The following is a 10,746-nucleotide window of genomic DNA, read 5'->3' on the forward strand; positions in this document are numbered from 1 at the left end:
ACCATCAGAAAAAGGTCTTAAGACCGGACTCGAGACCAAGACCGATCTCGAGTACCACAACACTGATTTCTATACATGTACAATTTATGTTGTCAATGAATACATACATTGGCAGCATGTTTCTTTGAACACAAATTCTATAAAATCTGAATTTAAATCAATGTAATTGTTTCTAGTGTTGCAGATGTCTTGCAGCCAAGTTTACTTAAAATATTTTTTTATTATTATTTTTAAAGAATCTGTTTTTGTGTAGGTCTACCACTACACTTGTTTTAAATTTGGATTTGCTCAGTGTAAGTATTTGCAATTATCTGATATCAAGAATCAGATTCTAACACATTGCCTTTAGTCAACCAGACTGCATTCATAACTATTCTTTGGTTATAAAAGGTTTTTGTCTGTACCATTTCATTATTTTTTTTTACATTGTACTTGAAATTCTACAACACAAGTTATTTAAAAGTAGAAATAGGTTTTTCCAAATTTATCCAGACACAAGACAGACTTCCTTCAGACAGTGATAGTTACACTAATATGGAGTAGCTATTTACTGAGGTGATTCTTTGGTCCTGCCCATACTTGTCATGGAATTAGGAAGGTGTCTTGATGAAAGTTTACTGTGCATCATTGTTCTGACCTGTGATTTTATAACCAATTTGTTAAAAAGTTTTTTCCTGTTTTGTGTAGGTATTTCCGTACCATGTATCTGGGAATACGGAGTCGTCAGGGTTCGAAGTCAGAACATTGGCAATACTACTGGAAGATGGTGTATGAGTTCGCTGATGTGAGCATGTTGCATTTACTGGCCACCTTTCTGGAGAGTGCACCTCAGCTGGTGTTGCAGCTGTGCATCATCATACAAACACACAATCTTCAGGCTGTTCAAGGTAACCCCCCACACCTTGTAACTGCTACTTTCTATTCAGTAGATTTACATAACACCAATTCTCAAAAAAGGTAATAAAAAATAAATTAGTATGTTTACAAATAATTTTAAAATTTTATGTATGAATTTAATCTCGTGCAGTCTTTTATCAGCATGATACGCTCTTCAGCAGCAATTCTCAAGCTTTATGTTCAAATATCAGAATATGATTTTTGGATCAACTCAAAGGCCAGGACCAAGAAGTGAAAAGCACTTTCCTTCTATTCATTTTACTTACAACTTAAAAAGAAATTACGTTTTATGCCTACAATTGCCTGTTTGTGACTCAAATTGTGATGGTAATACATAATTACCATCACAATTACCAAGAAAATGAAAGATAAACCAAGAGTGTTTACTGTCGGAGGGTTGCCACTTTTCAGAAATCAAAATAAGGGACGCCCACTAATGCGCATCATCCTAGTCTCATATATTCAATATTTTCTCTAAATTAAAACTTTTTTCTCACCTGTTAAATGTGAAACCCTTGAACCTTGTTATCTATGGCTGTCATAGGGTTGAATTAACCACTAAACATTACGCCCTTTTTTCAGATTCTTTGCATGATTGCAGTATTGTCCTGACCACCGATATTTCTGACTCATTGGAGAGCAATGACGTGTGTGTGTGTGTGTGGCGCACAATAATTCACGTAATGTCCAGTCCAGTAATATATATCCATCCATATATGTGGATGGATATATATTGGTCTCGAGACAGGTCTCGAGTACGACAACACTGGCTCACACTAATAGACAAAGTCTCTGTTCCTTTGTAAGTTAAGTCAGGATGTGTTCTTTTACCAATTGTGTTTCATGCACCATGTTATAACTAAAATCTGATGAAAATGAAGACCTTTGCTTTGATACAGTAAATGTGATAATGCTTTTATTTTTCTATTCTCTTTAAAAATGTTTTTCAAGGAAATTTACAGCACATTTATTTACATTTAGTTGCACAAAAGAAATAAACTACTCATCCAGAAAACCAGTATTGGTAGAAAAATTTCATATTGAAAAATCCTTAGTACTTTTTTTTTAATTCACATTTTCCATTTAAATTGAAAAATCCTTTGTACTTTTTTTTAATTCACATTTTCCATTTAAATTAAAAAATCCTTCCCTTTTTAAGGAGAGCTAATTTCCTGCTAATTAATTATTTATTTGTGGCTTTAAACAATATAATAATGGTTTATATTGACACTATGTCAGTAAATTTTAACAATTTAGATTTTATGAATAGTGTGTTTGTATGATTTAAATAACCAGCCTCAATGATTAGACAAAACCAGCAAATAAAACATTTAACCAGCAAGTTCTTTAGTACTAGATTTCTAAATGTGCGGAATATAACCCAACTCAGAAATCATACAAAATCTATTTTCCTGATTTATTGAAGAAGACTCAATTGGATTCTTACAGCCTGCACCTGAATGTCCCATTCCACTTTCTTCCATAGATTATCCACTGCAGCTAGTAGCCTGGGTCAGTTAGTTTCCAATAACTTATTTATGAATTGGTTGCTCTTCTCATCTCTCAACTGCCTCAAGAAACAGATCCAGGTTTGGATTAGTGATCCCTTTAAGTCTCCAGGATTGTGTTTTAATGACTTCTGGTAGACTAAGAAAACCTGGAAACACTTCCCATAATGTTTGCATACCATGCAATAAGATGATTTTAATGTTGAATGACCTTTGAATTACAGAGGCACACTGTAAAGCTGCTTAGAGTTGTCTTGTTCAGGGAATGATTTGAACCAGTCAGTCAGTCATTAAACCATCAGGGAGAAAAATAACCTGGCATCTGTCATGATCCGTGTTTGTGTATTCATTTTTAGGGTTTTCTGTGTTCAGTTTCTGTCCTGTGAGTCTCTGTCTCTGCGTCTTCCCCGTTGATTGTTCCCAGATGTGTTTCGTTCCCTTGATTACCCCGTGTGTATTTAAGTCCACCTGTTGTCTTTGTCTCTTGTCGGGTCCTTGTCTAATGTCTGTTACTTCGTCTGCCGGCACAGTAGTACTGTGAAGTCCTGTGTCAGCATTTGCTCGTTTTTGTCAGTCTCATTAATTCAGTTGCTACCGGTCCTGAGCCTCTGTGTTCTGCTCTGCCATGCTGCCTGTAATTTGGACTGAGGAGCATTTTCATTAAATTCATTGTTTTCGTCAACATCCTGGGTCTACCTGCGTCTCTCCTCACCACCACCAACCACCACTCCATGACAGCATCTTTCTGTGTATCTAGTAAACATAAGAAAACTTACAATGATAATAACATACAGTAAACTATTTCATTTCATTAATGTCTTTCACTTATAAGTTGTTTCATGGTTAACTAATAGATTTATATAATGAAAGTATTTGTGTTTTCATAGAAATATAGTCCTAAACTAGATGCAAAATGAGAAAATTTATGGTAAATTGTTCTGCTAAAACCACCTCTTAAACTGTGGAAAACTTTTATGGTGATATCCACAATATTTTATGTCCATAAAAATATAGTTGCATTTATGTCTAATCACTCTGTCTGCTAGGAAGGCTCCGGTAAACCCTAACCAGAAATTTAAAGGATTTCATGTTTGTAATTTTTGAAAAATTTACATCACATAAATTAATGTGATTGATGTAAGTCAACACCTAATATTCTGAGTAGAACTTTAACTTTCAGAGTTTCTTTTAGGAACACATTTATCTTCTTCAAATTGTGTGGGGAAAAAAACAGGAGCAGATTTTAATGTTCAGTTAGAAGCATTTTCAATTGTTTGGATCAGTCAGTTTTTGATGTGTGTGTAATCTTAACATTTGCACATTATTGTAGAAGAGAGCTGAGCAGTCGCTTTCTACCTGTTTTTGCTTGGAGAACTTAGTACAGAATTTAACAGTACGAATTCGTAACAAAGATGAAATTGAAAGATCATAAGTTTTAGTAGTGAGAAAAAAAAACTTTGCTAGCATAATGCATGTTTTTTCTGACTTTACTGCAGTCACATACTATTAACAAACAACAACAATAACAAAAAGAGACTGTCAGCTTTTTTTTTAAATAACTTGTTACTTGCAAAAGGGAAAAGGTAACAGAGATGAAAACTTGTGTCCTGTATGGCTGTAAGTACATCCTTGACTATAAACTAAGCATGTTCTTATTTCACCGATGCAAAAACTTACATTAGACGAAGCAGAAGGAAGTTTGCTGTGTGGTAGTTAGAAGGTTGGATTAAGCAAAGTCCTGCCTCTGAGGTAATAAAAAAAATCTACTAAATTAACATTTCAGCTAAACTGCCCAATCACCTTTTCACCCTAATGCAGTAAACTGACAGACATAAACTGTTGGTGATGACATATTCACTAAAGGGATTTATTATAAAGAATGGTTCACGTGTTAATTTACAAGAAAGCAATATGAAAATGATAAATGTTCCTTTTTGAAACTTTATCTGTACTGATTTTTGTAACAAGATCATTCAAAGTGCTAAAATATTCATACAACTCGAGAGAGAAAAAGTGCAGGAGCGCGTAGTAAATGTAAAAAAGTAAATAACCACATATCTCAATATATTCAATGTTTCCAATAGATTGACAAGTATATGGGGTACATGGTTTATAAAGTTAAGGACTAGAAAAAAAATCTGAAAAGTGTGGTGGACTTGTGGATCTACTGATGCAATTTTGCTTGACAATGAATTTGGACTCCAGGTCTGAGTGGATATGTTTCTGTGGTGATGTTTTCCAGTTTTCTTTTGTTTGTTTTTCTTTCCAACTTTACTCCTTTCAGGGAGGTTTATTTCCGACAACACTTGATGCTAGCACATAACTGCATGTATGTTCTTGCCCTTGTGTTTTGAAGATGGCAACCAGTAATTGAACCATAGATGGTACTAATTGGATTTTAGGAAAGGTATTGAGAAAAAATAAGGTTGGACGATTGAATAGAATCACTAACAGCATGGGCAATGCATTATTTAATTTAATTTAATTTTATTTTATTTTATGGTTTTGCTGTGTCTGCCTCTCGGTGCATAATCAGACAGGATGATAAAAATGTTTCTCGTATGTCTTGTGCAGGTAATGGTAGTTGTAGCGTAAACATAGAGGTCAGTTATACAGCTTGTTTCAGCCACAGAAAACAGAAAAAACAACCAAATATTAAAATAGTTTTCCATAAACTAATTTTAAATAACAGACTCTTCTTCCCTGTGTTTAAGTCTGGCACACATGAACAAGAATATTTTTTAAAGCTGGTTAATTTTGGTTTATGATGAAATGCACAAAACTAATCTTTAATTAGGCATTTATTTTTATATGGGGTCAGGTTTGACTAGAGGCCAAGCTACCAAACTTCCACTCAATCCTGTAATTCTTGTGCTCTGTCCTAATCTCTATGAAGAAGTATGTTCTTTAATCGTTTCCTAGTGCTATTGTGTTTTTCTTTTATTTCTCTAATAGGAGAGGAGTGTGAAATGATAAATGGACAACTAAGAAAACTTGACAGAAAAAAAACTAAAGACATAGTAAGCAATTATAACTTAATTTAAAATGATTAACATGTACTAATATTAATAATTTTGTTTGGCTTATTAAATACTTGTTGAGTTAGGGAACAGTAGAACCAGATTTCCTTGACTTTTAGTTTTTTAATAAGCAACGGCTGTTGGAGACAGGCTGCTGAGTTATCTGATACAAGCCGAGTGCAGCACAGAGAAAGAAACAGCAAACATTTGTTCATAAGATTAAACTATTATAATAATTATAACAGTATGCTTGTTATACCGGTAAACTGTTATACCGTTTACTTGCATAATATTGCCTTAAAAGTAGAGAGGGCCTTGACAATTTTAGTAAATTCAAGCTGGTGACGTCCTAGTCCGAGTTAGATGACAACACAACTGGACAACAGCTGATGGAAATGAAATGTGTGTCACAGAAGGAGCCCGGAGGGATGAAGGCTGCTAACATATTGCTAGCTGGTAGTAAGTTTGCTTATTAATTATCTTTGTTTAATTATAAACAGTGCAGTAAACATATATAACTTACGTTGGTTTCATAAATAATTATTTTATCAATTTTATTGTGACTTGTATGATTATTACTTTAGCAATCATTCAACTTCATGTTGCATGGAGGCTGTTTGTTGTGATTTGTACGTTTATTCATACTTAACCTGGTTTTAATTAAGCTCCATATGACAAAGAGACTTTGATATTGTGAGGTTGTTGTTATAACTTGTTCATCAATGTTTTAATCTTCAACATATTTTTGCAGTCTAAGCAAATGAAGATGAAAGAGGAAGCCAGAGAAACCTGGTGTTAGGAAACCTAGACCTTCCTGTGTCAGAAGAAGCTCTGGCTTCACCAGATCAACAACCAGCTCTGAGGATGAACCTTCACATCGTCTTCCTGGTGTAAATATATTTTTTTTAATGAGGAGCTAGCTACATTTTCAACAACAAAAACTGGTGTGTTACCAACACCAAGTGCTTAATAAACATGATTTGATCCTCTCCGACTCATGGCCTGTTTTTGAGAAATATGGCTGAATAACATGCCCAAAATGAATTGAATGTATCTCAAGAACTACAGAGTTTATTTTAATTGTTTTGGTATCAAAACAAAGGCAAGACCCTAGAGAATATGTTACAGCTCTAAAAACCACCCTGCCTGTTACTGAGGAAAGTAAATTAATATGATACAAGCAGAAATTAAGAAAAAAAAATCTATTTCCGCCTAAAAAAAACAGTTCAATCTATTAAGATTCCTTTCAAAGCAATGCAGATGAAATCCAAAACATGTAGTAAACAGTACACAGTCTGACCTTTTACTGTGCCAAGTTTCATGAAAAAAAAGTTAATCATATGAGTTTTAGAGAGGTACTACAACTAATATTTCCACTTGGTTGATAAAAATCTAGGCGGACCTTCCAAATTAGCCATTTTGGCACAATTTGTGCCATTTGAACTTTCTCTTTTTTTTTCTGTAGGTTCTGTTTCAATCATTTATTCTTACCATATAATACATGATTATTTATCATAGACAAGTAATTACATCTAATAATTGTTTTTGGAGGTTCCCTTTAAAAATCCGCATTGCATGCATTCATAAAAAGAGAAAAAAATAGATAAATTGTAATAGTCTGAAAATGGAACAGATTAACTCACAATAACATTTAAAATAGAATTATATAATAATGAAAATGCAAATAGCAATGAAAACTAATTTGTCAAAATGATATGATCACAGGAAAAAACTAATATATCTCAAATTACATTACAATAATGAACTCTGCACTTTGCACTCTGCGCGTAAAATCATGCAGTTCTCCATTCAAACATTCAAAATTATGCTCTAATAAGGAATAATCCTTATAAGGAATAATCCTTATTAGAGTAAATATTTCCACTTGGTTCGATAATCCATTTTCCCTGCGACCATCTCACATTGTTTTCGGCTCTGCCCAGAGCCTCTTCTGTCTCCTAGCTACTATATACAAAATCTAGAGGCAAACTCCGTGAATGCGTTTTCCTCGCTGTAATTGGTGAATGGCTTTAGGTTCCGTATTAATGTCAACGCCCTCGGATTCTATTGGTCATAAGACCACGAAACAGCAAAGGTAGGACTGAATTTATGTTTTTAGTTTCGTGAAATTAGCTATTTCTTTTTTTCTTCTTTAGCTGCTGGTTCAGTGAGTTTTGCACTAGCGTGGTGACTCTGGTATTGTTGGAAACAGCAGAGCTTCGGCTTTACTCTGATAGATAGTTTGTGGGCATTGGGAATCGTTGCTCTTCCATTGTTGCGTTTTTTACCGGATATGCCTCGTTAGCCTCGTTAGCATCTAATTGCGTTTCTTTTTATCAAGCTGCTTAGTGTTCAAGCTGGGTGTTGTTGAGGTAGAAAATATTATTTCTATCATTTAGAAGAGCTTTTTCCCGATATGTGGATATGCAATATGCCTATATTGATAAATGTATAGCATGTGTTTTCAACCGATCTTGTTCCGGCAAGCGCCGAGGACCCAAATTTGGGTCCTCTAGCGAAGGAGGCGTTTTAAAGATAACTGGACAGAATTTTCCCCCTTGTTAATTTGCCATTTCTCTTTCATACATTTTATTCAATGTTAGCTTTCAGGGCCCTGTGATGGATTGGTGANGGGTCAGGTTTGACTAGAGGCCAAGCTACCAAACTTCCACTCAATCCTGTAATTCTTGTGCTCTGTCCTAATCTCTATGAAGAAGTATGTTCTTTAATTGTTTCCTAGTGCTATTGTGTTTTTCTTTTATTTCTCTAATAGGAGAGGAGTGTGAAATGATAAATAGACAACTAAGAAAATCTGACAGAAAAAAAACTAAAGACATAGTAAGCAATTATAACTTAATTTAAAAATGATTAACATGTACTAATATTAATAATTTTGTTTGATGGCTTATTAAATACTTGAGTTAGGGAACAGTAGAACCAGATTTCCTTGACTTTTATTTTTTAATAAGCAACGGCTGGTGGAGACAGGCTGCTGAGTTATCTGATACAAGCCGAGTGCAGCACAGAGAAAGAAACGGCAAACATTTGTTCATAAGATTAAACTATTATAATAATTATAACAGTATTCTTGTTATACCGGTAAACTGTTATACCGTTTACTTGCATAATATTACCTTAAAAGTAGAGAGGGCCTTGACAATTTTAGTAAATTCAAGCTGGTGACGTCCTAGTCCGAGTTAGATGACAACACAACTGGACAACAACCGATGGAAATGAAATGTGTGTCACAGAAGGAGCCCGGGGGGACGAAGGCTGCTAACGTATTGCTAGCTGGTAGTAAGTTTGCTTATTAATTATCTTTGTTTAATTATAAACAGTGCAGTAAACATATATATAACTTACGTTGGTTTCATAAATAATTATTTTATCAATTTTATTGTGACTTGTGTGATTATTACTATAGCAATCATTCAGCTTCATGTTGCATAGAGGCTGTTTGTTGCGATTTGTACTTTTATTCATACTTAACCTGGTTTTAATTAAGCTCCATATGACAGAGACTTTGATATTGTGAGGTTGTTGTTATAACTTGTTCATCAATGTTTTTATCTTCAACGTTTGCAGTCTAAGCAAATGAAGATGAAAGAGGAAGCCAGAGAAATCTGGTGTTAGGAAACCTAGACTTTCCTGTATCAGAAGAGGCTCTGGCTTCACCAGATCAAAAACCAGCTATGAGGATGAACCTTCACATCGTCTTCCTGGTGTAAGTATTTGTTTTTTAATGAGGAGATAGCTACATTTTCAACAACAAAAACTGGTGTGTTACCAACACCAAGTGCTTAATAAACATGATTTATTAAAGATAACTGGACAGAATTTTCCCCCTTGTTAATTTGCCATTTCTCTTTCATACATTTTATTCAATGTTAGCTTTCAGGGCCCTGTGATGGATTGGTGAACTGTCCAGGGTGAACCTCTGCCTCTCATCTGATGACTGCTGGAGATGGGCACCACCAGCCCCCCTTCACCACCCTGCAAGAATCAGTGTGTTCAGATCATGGATGGAAAGATTTTAAGGTAGTTTGTCTCCTTAAGTCCACACTTAAAACAGCTTCATAGTTAATTACCAACATCAACTGATTCTATGACATTGTTGACTATTTTTTTCTACTTCTCAACAGGCAGACACCCAGAAATGTTTTACCACCTCAGGCATCCGGTCCGAATCATCAGTTCTTATGATGTCACATACTTGGCGAGTCCACAATGTCTTAAAAGTGTAAGTATTATTTTTTTATTTGCCATTTTTCTGTACTCTTTAAAATAAAAAATGCTTTCTCTGTTTAATTGCTCTATTGTTCTTTTTTGTAGGTTTCTGTAAGGTGCAGTGGTCCAGTGAATGGGAATGTTCTGTTGTTGATCCTCACTCATGTTAGGAACATACCAACAGTGTCCTCATTCAGTAAATAATGACAATTTTAATGAGAATTTGCTTTAAAGTTGGATGAAAGGTTTTATGTTATGTTTATGACAGTGTCATGTCAGTCTTATTATGCACAAATAAAACATGAAATAAAGTGTCACCAAAATGTCTTTCTTTTCCCTCCCGGTGGCGTCTTATCGCACCGTCGGCATCCTCCTGTAAATTGGCGTCCTCTTGCACCTGGCGGCGTTCCCTGGGTACAAGCTCCAATCCAGCTCCTACAGCGCACAATCCATGGCACTGAGGCGAACTTTGATTGCTGTTTTATCGCAATCCTTTGATCTATCACTTGTTCTAAACTTTCAGTCAATCCAAGTCTCCCGCTGCACAGATCTGACGGTGAGCATCTTCCTCTCTGATTGTGCCGCCGTGCGCCGACGCCCCTTTTTATACACTAATCTCGGTCTGTCATGAATGGTGGTTGGTGGTGAGGATGAGGACGCACGCGGACCCAGGAGGTAGATGAAAAGTGATGATTTTAATAATAAATAATCCAAGTACGGAACAACGGGGAACAGCACGGAGAAACAGGCGACATACGACAGCAAATGACAAGGATCTGACGAGAGACAAAGACAACAGGTGGATTTAAATACACACGGGGTAATCAAGGGAATGAGACACACCTGGGAAACAATCAACGGGGAAGACGCAGAGACAGACTCACAGTGAACAGGACTACACAGAAAAAAACACACAGAAACACGGATCATGACAGTACCCCCTCCTCAAGGGGCGGCTACCAGACGCTGTTAAGGAAGAATTTCTAAAATAGTTTAACTTTGGAAAAAAGTTGGCTCTCTCTCTTCCTTAGATCCCAGGTCCTCTCGGCAGGCCACGTGTAGCCACAAGGAAAAACAATGCGTGTTGACATCAC

At 35.5% G+C, this 10,746-nt stretch overlaps 1 protein-coding gene and 2 long non-coding RNA genes across 3 annotated transcripts in view; all 3 read left to right on the top strand.

The window, feature by feature from the left end:
* Positions 1 to 647: 647 nt before the first annotated feature.
* LOC103131716 (XK-related protein 4-like) overlaps positions 648 to 10,746 on the top strand; it is a 31,369-nt gene continuing 21,270 nt past the window's right edge. The window contains exon 1 of the mRNA XM_016666854.1: positions 648 to 887. Coding sequence (XP_016522340.1) covers positions 701 to 887 — 187 coding nt within the window. The 5' untranslated portion in view covers positions 648 to 700. The remainder of the gene's footprint in view (positions 888 to 10,746) is intronic.
* The window catches only part of LOC103131712 (uncharacterized), a 4,731-nt gene continuing 2,961 nt past the window's right edge, over positions 8,977 to 10,746 (top strand). The window contains exon 1 of the long non-coding RNA XR_001660704.1: positions 8,977 to 9,149. This is a non-coding gene — a long non-coding RNA (uncharacterized LOC103131712). The remainder of the gene's footprint in view (positions 9,150 to 10,746) is intronic.
* LOC103131713 (uncharacterized) lies at positions 9,191 to 9,850 on the top strand. The gene is made up of 3 exons (XR_475425.2): positions 9,191 to 9,463; positions 9,568 to 9,665; positions 9,758 to 9,850. It is a non-coding gene; the product is annotated as an uncharacterized LOC103131713 (long non-coding RNA).

This window comes from Poecilia formosa, unplaced genomic scaffold (assembly GCF_000485575.1).
Source record: "Poecilia formosa unplaced genomic scaffold, Poecilia_formosa-5.1.2 Scaffold819, whole genome shotgun sequence".
NCBI classification, from domain to species: domain Eukaryota; kingdom Metazoa; phylum Chordata; class Actinopteri; order Cyprinodontiformes; family Poeciliidae; genus Poecilia; species Poecilia formosa.